Source organism: Callorhinus ursinus, unplaced genomic scaffold, assembly GCF_003265705.2.
Source record: "Callorhinus ursinus isolate GAN/ISIS: 27379988/994484 unplaced genomic scaffold, GSC_fseal_2.0 scaffold6, whole genome shotgun sequence".
Taxonomy (NCBI): domain Eukaryota; kingdom Metazoa; phylum Chordata; class Mammalia; order Carnivora; family Otariidae; genus Callorhinus; species Callorhinus ursinus.
In genome coordinates, this window is record NW_027397068.1 from 20,290,848 (window position 1) to 20,305,585 (window position 14,738).

The following is a 14,738-nucleotide window of genomic DNA, read 5'->3' on the forward strand; positions in this document are numbered from 1 at the left end:
CATACTTTCAGGAAACTAAAATGTATCAGCATTTGGTCATGGACATGAATGACATGAACATAAATAACACAAGTGATGGTATTGCATTTTAAATCAGAGAAATATATAATTAATGGTGACATTAGGTGAATACACAGGATACTACTAGTGAACTTAACTAATTGTTATTCAGAGATGCTGGTTATGAACCTGAATTTGGTTTTAGTTGGGACTTAGCTGGGTATTTTTATTGTTTCCTATTGTTATCATAATAACCATATAATGAACTTCCTTCGCTCACAGGTTGTCTTAGGGGCCATAATAATACCTGCCAGGACAGCTTCCTCCCATGATGCACCACTTTCCAAAGAGTTGAAAACTGGTCATGGATTTAAGGAAAATTCTGTGCCTCCTAAACACAGATTTAAAATTCTTTCTTCATGAGGTGGAACAGCTTGAAGAGGAAGGAGGTTTTCAGGAATTTGAGGAATTGAAAGAGAAAAAAATGTTTGGCTCATCACTGTGCCTTTGTCATATGATCATTTTCTCTGCTCAGAATCCCCTTTGTAGAGTTGGAGAACCTATCTTCCCAGCAGGGCTGGGGGGGGCGGGGCCCTGGATTGGGTGGTGTCAACAGGTGTCTCTAGAGATCCTGGGTTTGAGTGCCTAACTCTGAGTAGAGATTTATTATAAAAACTACTGGCTATTATCCTTTCTACAAATCCACACATCACCTTCCTTTTCTTCTTTCCCTCTTTTTCCTTTGCCCCATGCATAGTTTTTGAAAAGAATTTAAATCTCAAAAGTAACTTTTAATTGGAAATACATTCTTATGGTACCAAATCCAAAATGACACCAAAAAGGATACAGTGAGAAGTCTCCCTCCTGTCCTAAAGGTTAGACACCCAGAGTCTCCCACCCCTCCAGGGAACCAATGTTTCCAGGTGGATTTAAACAAATCAAGAAACAAACAAGGACATCTAGATAATTTTAGAAATATCTGCTCTCTCCCTCACCATTCTTTTGTTCAGTGTTCTTCTGTCATTTGTGGCTCCTCTGCTCTCAGAGGCCAAGAGGTGGTCACCACTCTGCTTAGGCAACTGTCTCAGCCTTAGCTCCAGGCTGATTTTTAGCTTCTATATAAGGCCTTGTCACCTTCATCTGGGAAAGCCAGCAGCCACTTCAGAGTGAACATTTACAAGAGACTATGTATCTACATACACAGTCTGAATTTATACAAATACTTATCATTCGGCTTGTTTTTTAACGGGCGGAGCGTGTGTATATTTTGCACACACTTCCACACATCAGGAAATATTTTCATTGACTGATTCGAGTGTGACGTTCTCTTTAACAGACAAAAAACCCCCATACTTTTGTTTCTTTTGACTTTTCTTTTCCTAATTCAAATACCAAATTGTTCTTGTTATTGCCCCAAGAGATGGTATGTTCTCTGGGGGTGGGGATGGGAGGCAGAGATAAAAAGAAAGAAAGCCAAGCTCTTCAAGGGGAAGCAGAAAAAAAAGGAAAGGGTGGGGGGAGAAAAACCGTCTGGGAATCTCAAGAACATCTTTATTTCGCCTTTTAACACTCCGCCTTTCTGATTAAAGAGTTCAGACCCGCTCCCCCGCCCGCCTTCAATTATCCCCCAGCATCTTTTCTCAGAAGCTGTCACCACCACTTGCTGAACGGCAGCCCCATCGTGAGCCATTAGCCCGGTTCTGTTCCGTTTCGCTTTTCTTTCCTCAGTTTCTCCCTGCAAGCTTTATAAATCTCCCTTGGAGGAGGAGTGTCCAAGCGGGTGGAAGTCTGAACACAATGCAACCTGAGAATTTCTGTCACTCTCTGCATATGCTCCTAAGTGCTTTAATCCCAATTAGGGGCGGCTGACACACGGTCCTATTCATTCCCATCAGCTCTTGAATACATTTGCCTAGAAATGAACTTCACAAATAGAGGCGCTCCTAAATGTGCCCAACAGCAAGGAAAATCGAATTGAGTGCGGGCTCATTCGGCAGCGGCCGGCAGAGGAGCGTTGAATGTGGAGGTGCCCCGAGACATTGCAATTCAGCAACACGCTCGCTGACTTTTCTTTGCACCATGTCAACCGAAAGAACCAAGAAATAAGTTGGGGAACTCCGGTTAAAAGGCAACTTGAGAGGCACTCTGAATACTTTTATTGAGCCGCTTCCAATGAAGGACTTAAAAAACAACAAAAAAGGCACCACAAAACCCACCAGCGGCGTCCGGGCTGCGTCTTGGCCGTGCGTTTGGAGCCTACCGGCCGCCTCGCACCCACCGGCCTCGCAATTAAGGGGAAAATGGCCCCGTCGCCTGCGTGTCATCTGGTGGCGTTCCCAGAGCCCGTCGCTGCCGCCCTATTCAGACCCGGCCTTAATGTCCCACCCGCGCCTCGGGGGCCGCGCAGCTGGTCCGCGCTGACCCTCTGGCCCGGCCGGGGCAGACACCCTCGGGGGCCGCGGCCCCGGTCACCTCAGGCCCCAACTCCGCGGAGTCTCCGGGGCCCTCTCTGCCCCGCGTCCTCGCCATTGGTCCCTGACACCGCGCAGCTCCCTCCATCCTGGGATTCGAGACTGCGAGCCGGCCAGGGTTGGGGGGGAGGTGGTAGGGGGCGGTGATTCTCCCAACGCCCGGGTCCTCAAAGGCAGTGGGCCTCAGGATGCAGCCAGCTTGGTCCCCCTGGGGACCCGAAGCCCAAGAGCTTTGCGCCCCGGTCACCCCCAGCTCTGCAGAAGGATGTTCGGAAAGGAGCCGCTAAACTCATCACTGAGGACCCGTGGGGCCTCTTTTCTAGGCGGAGCCCAGCCGGGTCACACGTGCTCGGCGCCGGCAACATTTCCAGCCCTGCTCTCGGAAGCTACGCGGCGTCCCCGTCCCCCCGCCCACCCCCGGCCAACGCAGCCGGGTCTGGAAGCAACGCAGTGGGGAGAGCTAGCTCTCTGCAGCCTGCCCCTCCAGCTCGCTGCCGCTTTCAGCATCCGCGCCTCATTAGGGGCAACCTGTTACGGGGCGGGAGTGGTGTCCGCGCAGTGCTGCGGCGGGCAGCGAGCAGGGCCGCCCCCAAACCCGCCTAGCCCCGCACCTCGGTACAGAGGGGATTTCGCTTGAACGGGGCCTCTGGACGCCCATTTTAAGTCCATAAAAAAGCCGAGTGGAATGTTTTGATTGAGTCTCAACATTGTCTTTGAATAAGGCTGAGACCATGTAATTAATGTGTCTTTTTAATAAGGGACAATACGGCCGTTCAAGCTATTTAATTTCATTTAATTTTCCATCCCATTTGCTGCACAGCCCGCTTTTACTTTTAACACCCAGCCTTTCACGGCCCATCTTGCTCCACTGGGCACATTAGATTGGTTTCACCCTTGCTTTTTAGGGGAGAAAAAATAAAAGAAAATGTGTTCCTTTCCTCCTTTGTGGACAATTTATTTCACTTGGGGAACTTCAACTCTGAGCCACAGGACAGAATAAAACTCGGCGAGCTGGTGTGAATGCCTCTGGCGCAGTCCCTTTCTTCTCGAGGGGCTGGGAACCAGCCACAATTGGCTATATTAATAAATAACTTTCCTCACAGTCGGCCTTTACATGGTCCTATTGATAAAATTGTTCGCGTGTCGTTCACGCTTTTTCACTCATTAAGGAGGGTCGGGGAGGAGCCCCGAACCCAGGCCCCGCGCTCGCCCCTTCCCGCTCGCAGTGCTGGTAATTTAAACTGGGTGTCATCCCGGAGTCGCCAGGCCAGAGGTTAGAGGGACATGTTCATGGCTTAAATTTATTGCCCTCGACTCTTCGGAGCGGCTTCCTCTCCTCCTCCCCTCCCCCGGCTTTTGCCATTCATGGGCTTGACGGATCAAAGGCTCCCTCCACTCGGTCGCTCGAAGCCTTCTCGAGGCCCGAAGAGGGGCAGTTGGAGGATTAGGAGGGAAAAATCAGTGGCAGCTCCCTCAGAAAGTGGCCCTGGGCATGGCGTGGCTGCCAGGTCAGAGCGGCCGAAGCGTGTGGCCGCCCGGACCCGACGAGTGTCTCTCTTCTCCGCCTCAGCAGCCGCGTCTATACAGGCCTTGAGTTAGCCCCGAGACCCGCCATCTATGTGTTACCGCACCGTTTGACTGGAGATGCTTAGACCTGAGACCCTTGATCTGACCTGGATTCCCCCATTACGCAAACCTCGAGTTTGGGAGCGCCACTCACTCTACACACAGATCATTGCTATTGACCTTCGCACCCGCGGAGTGGAAGCTAAATTTACATCATCGTTCCCACTTTACGGATTAGAAGAATGAGGCTCTAAAGTAATTCACAGACGTTTCCCCCGAGTCTTGAATGACAGAGCACAGACTAAATGACCCCGCGTCTCCTGACAGTGTCCAGTATGGAGAACGCAAGTCTCCATCGACGGGTGCTACGGAGCTTCTTAGAGGGCCTCGTGGGACCAATTTCTGAGTTACAGGTGTCGCCACCTTGCGTCGGGCCGCTGTTGTTAATCACATTCACCTCTGCCAGTGACCTAAGAACCACACCTTCCGGCGGCAGAGTCCGGTGGAGAATTCGGTGTAGTTGCTGCTGGGAGTCCTTCGCCCAAGTGTACAGTCTTTGGGCCTCCAACACAGGCCAGAAACCCACAGCCTCTCAGGCCTCTCCCGGAATACCGCGTCGGGCCGGCATCCTGGTCCATAGGATTTGGGGAGCGGCGCCCACGATGAGCAAAGCGTGGCAGGTGCAGGCAGAACTGTCACAAATATCTGATGAACCCAAGTACTCAGCTATCTTATGAAAAGAAATGTCTCCGCACAAATCGGAGTCTTCCTTAAAAGAAAACGAGGAGCACTCTGGTTTAAATTCCGAAGTACGCGCGTTCTCATAGTTCATGAACTGGGCTGAAAGTATGGGTTGCTAATGCCCACCTCACTCTCTTTTCCGTAACCTTTGATAGAGTCCGCCTTTAAAGTTAGCTCCAAGAATTTCCTCTCGGTTTAAAACGTAAAAGCAAATCAGGGCTTGAGTCGGTCGGTTGGCAAGTGAGGGAGACCTGATTAAAAAAAAAAAAAAAGACCCAATCAGCGGCACCCCTATTCAACCCTCTCCTAAGAACAGGGCGCAGGTTCGCCGGGAAAGCCGCGGCCCTGAGGCCGCTTCCCACTCCCAGAGAAAGTGCGGGTCCGGGGTGCACCCGAGAGCAGTGGTGCACAACGGACCACATCTACCAAAACTAGTTCGGACGCTTCATATTTCGGGGCGTAACTGGACAGAAGGACCGAAAAAGCGGTTCTAAATAGACAACTGGCCTGGACCCAATCCCCTGAAATGGTAATATGGTCGTTATTTAAAAAGTGTAGGTATTTTCTGGTGTTTTCCCATCAAGTACCTGCCTAATTTCTGTATGGCACACGCCAGAAATCAATAGAAGTTAACAAGTCCTCCAAACAGTCCCCATCTCTTTGTTTAATCTCCTTTACAATAAAGCCAAGGGGAGAGAATTAAAAATCTTTGAAGTAGACCAAGGCTCAAAGGAATCAGCCAAGTAGACTTAAAGTAGTCACTTATTTCCCAAAACTGGTTTGTCGGCGAACAATAAAAGGAAGTAAAATTTATGGAGAAATTATACAGTGGATTTGTCACTTAAAATATCGTAACTGTCTCGAGGACAATACCCCATGCTGAGGATTAATGGTCCCGCCGGACCTTTGATTCACCAGCGCCTTTTCTTCGCCCTTGACAAATTGGATTTTTAGGAATGGGAAGGTCGCCTGGACCATTGTGCGCCAGCCATTCAGAGGCCTCGATTATGCAGCGGGCTGAGGGAACCACTCCATGTGACCCTCTCGGGTGGGACTCTGCAGCTGCTCCGCAGAGCAACTCTCTCACCAAACTCCGCGCCCTTGCGCTCGCGGTGCCAAAAGGCGCCCGCCCCGATTGAAAAGGCGCAGTGCATGCCCGTCCGCGTCACTCCGCGGGCGGAGGACGCACGTCGGGGTGCGGCTCCCTGGCTGGCGCGCGGCTCGGGCTCTGTCACTCGCGCCCTGCGGAGGACCCGGCGCACCCGAGCGCCTGCCTGGCGGCGGCGGCAGCAATGCACACAGCAGCTCGCGCTCCGGCCACCAGCGTGAGTGCCGACTGCTGCATCCCGGCCGGCCTGCGCCTCGGGCCGGTGCCCGGAACCTTCAAGCTGGGCAAGTACCTGTCAGACCGCAGGGAACCCGGGCCCAAGAAAAAGGTATTAGCAATTCCGACCTCCGCCTCCAGCCTCTCGCCTCCCTTTGCCCTGGCCCTGGCAGGGGTAGATAGGGCAAGTGGAGGAAAGGGGTGATTGAGTCGTTACCTGCCAATTCTGCCAGGTGGCCGGGGGGTACTCCGGTAACTCCCCACAAGTCGCATTAAGTGAGAGCTGGACGGGGGCCGAGCTGAGGGGAAAGGACGCGGCTCAGAGGGGACAGCCCCCGGGTGGGGTGCATGGGACTCTTAACGCGCCGGGACCACTGAGAACCCGCGGTTTCCCCGGAGCTAAGGGTTTCGTTCGCAGAGGCGTGGCGGGCCCCGGCCTCTCTGCCAACGTGCCTTTTCTCTGTTACACAACACGCAGGGCGTTGAAGACTTTTCTTACCTTCTTCCCTGTAACGCGCTAATTTAAAGCTTACATTTACCTTAATTGAATTTCATGTGTTGGGAAAAAAACAATCCTTGGGAAACCCTCAGTTCCTAGATACCCCCCTCCTCGGTCCCCCCCCCCCCCGCGGATGTCTGCTGGAGGGTTGGGGTAAATGGAGAGAGGGTGAGACAGGTGGTGGCTCCGACTGGGGCTTCGAGGGCGAGGAGCGCCCACCCGCGTGGGGCACCGGGTCCGCACGCCTGCAGCCGGGCTCTGAGAGTCCAGGGTCGCAACTGGGAGGCGTCGGGGCCAGCCCGCCAGCTCTGACTCCCGGAACAGCGGACACACCCCTGACCGCAGCGGGGTTTTAAAGGCCCCCGCCCGCTCTGAGGCGTCTCAGCCGGCAAAGGTCGAACCACAGCGACCGGGAAAAGAAGGCAGGAGTCCGGTGGGGGCGGCGGAGGGAGGACCTGAGCTTTGCCTAGTTGCTGCCGAGAGCTTTCTTGTAAGAAATTGCTCGGGCGCCCAGCCAGTGGGACCCGCATCTGGCTCCTCACGTAATCATCCTCCCCGCCCCCCCCCCCTCATCCCGCGGTCTAGAGCCTTCTTCTTTAAAAGGTGCTTTATTTATTTTTAAATGGCCGGCGGTCCTGCGGCCGCTTTGTGCACACACTTGTCACTGCGGGGCTTGTCGGCACCTCCGCACCTCGGTGCTGTGCAGCGAGTTTCGCGAGGCACGAGAGGGAGGTGGAGGAAACTCTGGGTTCTGGGGCTGACTTCGAAACATCTCTCGCCTAGTATTCCGGCTGCTCTCAGGACCGCAGGAGCGAGAACTAGGGTGGGGGTGGGGATGGGGAACGTCTAGGTACAAGATGCCCCCAATCGCTCATGGAGGATGCTCTCGCCCTTGGTATTGCCAAGGTAGGGCGAGAGGGGGAACTGTTATACTAGCCAGCCTCTTCTCCCTCCCTCAAGCAAGGGTCCTAGGAATTACCTTCCTCCCAGCAGCCCACAGCTGTCTGGCCAAAGGGAACACAACCATTTTCCTGAGTCGGGTGGGGTGTTGGATAAACTTTTCCTCTGGGTTGTGGGCCTGGCCGTGGCGCGGGGAAGAACGACCACTGCTTGTGTTGCAGGTGCGCATGGTGAGAGGGGAGCTGGTGGACGAGTCGGGGGGCTCTCCTCTGGAATGGATAGGGTTAATCCGGGCAGCCAGGAACCCCCAGGAACAGACTCTCGAAGCTATTGCAGACTTACCCGGAGGACAGGTACCGTGGGCTTCCCCCCACTGCCAATTCTACCTACCTAACCGTTACTGAGGTGGCCGCCAATATCAAGAGCCAAGCGCTTTTGCTGGAGGTCTCATTTAAACGTGCCTGTAAAGCAGATACTATTATTTTCCCCATTTGAAGAATGAGGGAAATGAGGTTCAGAGAGATCCAGTAGATTTTCCAGGGTCACACAGCGTCAGAACGCGCATTCCAACCTTTCCTTTTGGTTGTGGCTAGACCGATTACCCAGGAAATGACAGCGAGCTGTTCTGCTCCTTGTGTCCCAGATTTTCTACCGAGCGCTGCGAGACGTCCAGCCAGGGGAGGAGCTGACGGTGTGGTATTCCAACTCCTTAGCTCAGTGGTTCGACATCCCCACGATCGCAACTCCGACGCACGACGAAAAAGGTACCAGGTCCGGCGGGGCCTCCGGGCCGGCGCGGGTGGGTGAACGTCCAGCCCGTCTCCCGCCCTGGGACGCGACAGGGCCTTTCCCTCGAGCTGTGTAAAACTGAATTCAGCCTCCCTGTCTGTGTAGGCACAGAGGCGATGTCACCACTACCTCCTTAAAATCAACAGTAAAGGATAACAGCGACAATAACCTGCCTTGTGATGGCAGGGGAAAAAACATTTTTTTTTTTAAAGATCTATTTATTGAGAGAGAGAGAAAGTGGGGGGAGGGGCAGAGGGAGAGGAGAGAGCATCTCAACCAGACTCCCCGCTGAGCGTGGAGCCCCACATGGGGCTCCATCTCACCACCTTGAGATCTTGACCTGAGCCGAAACCAGGAGACCAGGGCTTAACCTACTGAGCCACGCAGGCGCCCCCCAAAAATTCTTTATGAACTTCATGGGGGTCATCTTTTCCTATTCCATACCCAGAGACAATTATTTACTCAATTAAGAATCAATAAAGAAGCCTTAACATATTATTAATCATATCATGAGCTCCAAAAAACAAAACTCAAACCTAGAATGTTTTAGAAGGTGGAGGGGCTTCTCTTCACTGGTGTGAAGGAGAGTAATGTGTTTCTACCGCATTTTAGAAGCATTACGGTACTTACAGCTGGTCAGTTGGCAGGTACTGAGGCCCTTCCGTTTAAATGGTATTTATTCATTTCCCCCTCCCTACTTAAATTGAATCTGGGATGTATCCCAGTTTCTTCTCAGATGTATTTGATCCCTTCCAAAGCCAAGAGTGGATTTATGCAAATTAAGGGGCAGTAACTAAAGAGAAGAATATTTTCAAACCTTCCCTAGAACACTGAAGAACATTTTCTGTGAAAGAAAGCTGGGAGGTGCTAAAATAGTTAAGATCTTGAGACCTCCCTTTTAATTCACAAAGCTTCCAAAAACTTTTTCCTTGACAATTGTTTTAGTTTGCAATTTCTTCTAAAGACACAGTTAATGTTAAAGTGAACACAACGAATGCTGTGAAATATTTTAACATGCTCTCCTCCTGAATTGCCTGCTCAAGTCTCATCCTTTTAGAAATAGGGTTAAATAAATTAATACAAATGTGAGCATTAAGAAACACGTCATGAATAAGACAGAATGAAGTTTATTCAGAACGATGAATCACTTCACTTCAAAGTATCACTATCTTGTGGGTAGATTTGTATGTACAGTATTCATAAAACATTATCCTAAAGTAGTTTGTTCCTTGTATCACACTATATTAAATTCTCTTGTCAACTTCTTCCAGTAAAAGAGAAACATGATAAAAGCCCCGTAGTGGAGAACTCTCAAATCCGCCACTACAGGACAATTCTAACAGCTGCTGACCTTTAGGGGCCAGACATTTCTACACAGAACACCCCTCCTTAGGCACTCTCAAATAGTACAAAAGCAACTTGTTTGAGTGGTGGTCCTTGTGTTTTCATTTCAGCCAACTGAGCTTATAAACAGATGTCGGAATAGACACCATTTTCCTTTTGGGAATGTACGGGGCTATTTTGAACCCTGACTTCCCCACCTTTGATATGCTTGAAATCTTGGCAACCTCAGGGTTACACCAAGGAGAGGAGGCAAAGTCACTTATGAAGTGAAGGATTTCAGAGTCCAGAGAACATGTCAGTTGGTTAGGATAAACTGAAAAAGGAGCATATTGAAACAGAGAACACATTTGCTTAACTCTTGAAAAGAGAAAGAAATAAGTAGGGATGGCCGCTATTCTTCCAATATTGACTAACTCCAGTGGATTTAGATTCCATGATAAGCTTAAGGAAAGTACGGACCTTTTGTTTTAGGGATAAAGCTTACTTGGCTTTGCAATTGACTAGAGTCATTCTGGGGCAGCCTCTGAAAACTCCTTTAAAAAGGGGGTGATGAGAGGAAGGTTCGGAGAAGGGAGGTTATTTAAGATATTAAATCAATATACCCACTAAGAGAACCCAGGAAATCTCTCTCTTTTTTTTTTTTTACAAGGTAACATAAATAATGAAATGATTTTATCTAAGTCTTCCATAAACAATTAGCATAGGTTCTCAGAGGCAAATCCTCTTTCCCACCCCCCTTTTGCTTTCCGCTCTACCTTGGCTTCAGCTGAAATAAACAGATCCTTACTTGAACTTCCGTCTTAGTTATCTAGGGGGACTACTTGCTTTATGCAAAGCCAAAAGTAAAATACATGAAGGGAAGAAGATCTGGAATTTCTTTCAGTTGTTTTTGTAGTGATGTTTCAGAAGTTTGAGCTGCTTGTGTACAAGGGGGGAGGGAATTTAAGTTTTCCACTAAATTTAATAAGACAGACCTATTTGGGGTACTTAACTAACTTCTTTCTCACAGACATCCTTCAGTATTATCAATCAACCGTAACATTAAAAAAGAAACCCACTGCAAGATCACTGTTCTGTGTCCAGATATAACAAGACCTTTTAAAGTGAAAATTAACTTCCGCCATGTGATCAAGATCTGTTTCATACATGTGTCTCTTGATTGTGTTCCCAGACCCTGGCAAAATTAAAAAAAAAAAAACTAATGTCAATAATATTAAATACGAAAAAAGACTTGACACCAAAAACATGTATACAGTTCCTGGTAGAGAATTGTACACTTATTAAAAGCTGAGTACCTCCATATATCTCTATATATTCATGTATTTCATAAAAAATAAACTATCTTTCCCAAGGACTTTATTATATTAAGCCTGGATTCGTGGAGCTATCTAGGAGTTAATTAATTACTCCAGGTAGAACAACTGACAAGATAATGCAACATCATCCTTCAGTTTTTAGAATATCAGGACATAGGGCTTTTTCTTTTCTCTCATCAAATTAAATGGGGTTAAAGAGGAAATAAAGATACAAATAATTTTGAAGAATAGCAGATCATAGTCCCTATGTGGTCCTTCAGTTGGTCACGCTCCAGGAAAACCTCAGGCAAAATGTTTAAGGCTGGGAGGGGGTGGGAAGGGTGGGTAGTGGACATAAAAGGCATTGTTCTGTGAAAAGGAATGATTACATATGGCCCATACATACAAGATATTGTCTCGCCTGGTAATGAGGCGCTCACGACCATTAGATTGGTCTTTGTTCAGTTTATCCAAACTCCTTGACATACGCCACCTATTCTGCAAACGCCAACAGATGGGCCCGGGCACAGCACAGCCTCAACACTTGATTTAAAGCAACAGCTGCTCTCTGTTCTGGTCTCTTCCCCGGCCAGTCTGCCCGAGCGCTGCCCTCCCAACGAAGATTTGCTCGGATTGCCCGGAGGAAGTCTTCGTTGGAAAGGCACAGGTCACCCCTTTGGCCTCTGAGTAATCCCAATGGATGGATATGGTGACAAAGTTGGCCATTTGGGGCTTCTCAGGGTCCTTGCTGCGGTGGGGCTACCGAACTAACTGACTTATTCGCTGGACCCAAGAATACTCCTGTTCCTCCTCATACCGCTGATCAAAATCTGGGCTTTGCCTTGGGTGCGCTTTCTTTCTCTCTTGCTTTTTCGCCTCTCACGGGGTCGCTTTCCTACTTTTTGTCGCCCAGGGGAGGAGCGCTACATTTGCTGGTACTGCTGGAGGACGTTTAGATACCCCAACAGCCTTAAGGCCCACCTACGTTTCCACTGCGTGCTCAGCAGCGGCGGGGGCCGAGCCTATCTGCACCACGAGCACGGGGCTCGCCAAGGCGCTGCCCCGGCCGCGGATGGCCTTCACTTCTCTCCGAAACCCCCGGCGCCTGACTTTGCCGCGGCCGCCCCCGCTGGCACTCTGCGGTCCCACCCGCAGGCCCCGCCGCCCCTCCAGGCCTGCGGAGCGCGGGAGAGCATTAAGCGCGAGGCCTCCTCTGCGCCCTCCGCCGCTTCGCCTCCCCCGGCCAAGTGGGGGCAGTCCAAGAAGGGCAAGGAGCAGCCGGACCGCGCCCTAGACATGAGCGGGGCCGCCCGGGGACACGGCCACTTCCTCGGCATCGTGGGCGGCTCCCCAGCGGGGGGCGGCGGCCTGGCCTTCTACCCCGGAGTGCGCTCGGCTTTCAAGCCTGCCGGCTTGGCCAGGGCGGCCGCGGCCGCACACGGCGACCCCTACCGGGAGGAGGGCGGCGGCAAACCCGGGTCCGGCCTGGCCTTAGGCAGGCTGCTGGGCGGGGGCCGGGCGGGCGGCCGCCCGGGAAGCGGGGAGAACCCCGCGGCGGGCAGCACGGGCCACCACCATCACCACCACGCGCACCACCACCATCACCACTCTAAGTGCCTGCTCGCGGGGGAGCCGCCGCCACCTCCTCCGCCTGGCCTACCCTGCTCGGGGGGCCTGCGCGGTTTCCCTCTGCTCCCTGGGCCCCCGGAAGAGGCGTCAGCCTTCAAGCATGTGGAGCGCGCCCACCCCGCCGCGGCTGCGCTGCCGGGAGCGCGTTTCGCCCAGCTGCCCTCTGCTACCGGGCTGCCCGTCGAGCGCTGCGCGCTGCCGGCCCTCGACGCGGGCGGGCTCAAAGCCTACCCCGGTGGCGAATGCAGCCACCTGCCTACCGTCATGCCGGCTTTTACCGTCTACAACGGGGAGCTACTCTACAGCTCACCGGCCGCCGCCGCTTATTACCCGCTCAAACTGCACTTCGGCGGGCTGCTCAAGTATCCAGAGTCCATCTCATACTTCAGCGGGCCTGCGGCGGCGGCGGCAGCGGCCGCTCTAAGCCCTGCAGAGCTGGGCTCGTTGGCTAGTATCGACCGAGAGATCGCTATGCACACGCAGCAGCTGTCGGAGATGGCGGCAGGGAAAAGCCGCGGCCGCCTGGACGCGGGGACGCTGCCACCGGCCGTCGTGGCAGCGGGTGGCCCTGGGGGTGGCGGCAGCGGAGGTGGCGGCGCCGGCAAGCCCAAGACCGGCCACCTGTGTCTCTACTGCGGCAAGCTGTACTCGCGCAAGTACGGGCTCAAGATTCACATGCGGACGCACACGGGCTACAAGCCGCTCAAGTGCAAAGTGTGCCTGCGGCCTTTCGGCGACCCCAGCAATCTGAACAAGCACATCCGGCTGCACGCTGAGGGCAACACCCCCTACCGCTGCGAGTTCTGCGGCAAGGTGCTGGTGCGCCGCCGGGACCTGGAACGCCACGTCAAGTCCCGCCACCCTGGACAAAACCTGCTCGCCAAGGCGGGCGAGGGCCCAGGCGCAGAGCCTGACTACCCCCCGGAACCTGGGGAGCCCAAGAGCGACAACGACAGCGATGTGGACGTCTGCTTCACGGACGACCAGAGCGACCCTGAGGCTGGAGGCGGCGGCGAGTGCGACTCGTAACGAGTCGTCCGGGGAGAGGGTGGGCTTGTGGGGGCGTGGACAGAGATAAGAAGGTGGGGGTGGTTCTGTTTTGGGAGAAGAGAAGCTCCCCGAGATGAGAAGGATCCGGTTGACAAAACCGTTTTTATTTTGGTCGGGCGCCAGATTTGGAAGAGTGAGAGGTCCCGGGTCCGCTGCTTAAACTCGGAGCAAAGGTTTAGAAGTGGCTCAAAGAAACCTGGCCTTCTGCGCAGCCCGAGGGTGGCCGGTCCCGGCGCGTCCTAGACCCTTGGACTCCGCGGGTAGGCCCTCCCACGAAACGCCCAGGAGGTCCACTCTCAAGGTTTAAGATTGCATCAATGTGAACTTCACAGCGCCCTCGAGGGCGCCGATTTTAACTGCCATGTATTTTTAAATTGTTCTTTTCTGTGGAGGAAATTGTGCCTTTTGAAACGATTTTTGTGTGTGTGTGTGTGTGTTTTACATTAGCATTTCACGAAATAGGCAAAACAGTAGTCACAGTTCGGTAGATGTGACATCCATACATTTGTTTCCATTTCATCTGTTCTCGGGTCAAAGACTACGCCTTCCCGCATTGGCTATATAGTGGTAGCAGGTGTACAAATTGGTCAAGTTGCAATTATTTATGAGAGTAATGACAAATGTAAAATATCTAAAGCATGAATCTAAAAGCACGCAGTATATAATTTTAAGGAAAATGTCTTATTTGGTAGAGTACAAATGTGATGTATGTTGTTTTACAATGAATGATGTACAGTTGATTCAGTATTTTGGTCTTGGTTCCAGTTTGTGCAATCTTTAATAAAAATAAAAATGAGTTTCTTCACTTAGCGATTTCAGTAGATCCTTTAAAGAAAGAGTTTAATTTGAAAACAATTTATGAGGAGACTCCATAATAAAATAAATCCTAGGACACTTGAAGACTTTGATTATTCATAAAATAAATGTTTAGTGTTTTAATAGGGAAATATACCATTTTCAATATGTGCAATTCAGGGGCTCCCAGATAGCAGGCAAAGCAATTGTCTTCTGAAACCATTGTTAATTATGCTAAGAGTTTTCATGTTTAGGAAAGAATTAATGACCTTCAAGAAAAAAATGCATATTCCTCATTAACAAGAATTATAGAACTGTAGAATCACTATTTCTTG

At 51.5% G+C, this 14,738-nt stretch overlaps 1 protein-coding gene across 1 annotated transcript; it reads left to right on the forward strand.

The window, feature by feature from the left end:
* Positions 1 to 6,070: 6,070 nt before the first annotated feature.
* Positions 6,071 to 14,259, forward strand: PRDM13 (PR/SET domain 13). Its single transcript, XM_025866452.2, has 4 exons — positions 6,071 to 6,214; positions 7,723 to 7,854; positions 8,145 to 8,265; positions 11,843 to 14,259. Exons 1-4 carry the CDS (start codon positions 6,071 to 6,073, stop codon positions 13,585 to 13,587), a joined length of 2,142 nt encoding a protein of 713 aa, XP_025722237.1. The 3' UTR covers positions 13,588 to 14,259.
* Positions 14,260 to 14,738: the final 479 nt, after the last annotated feature.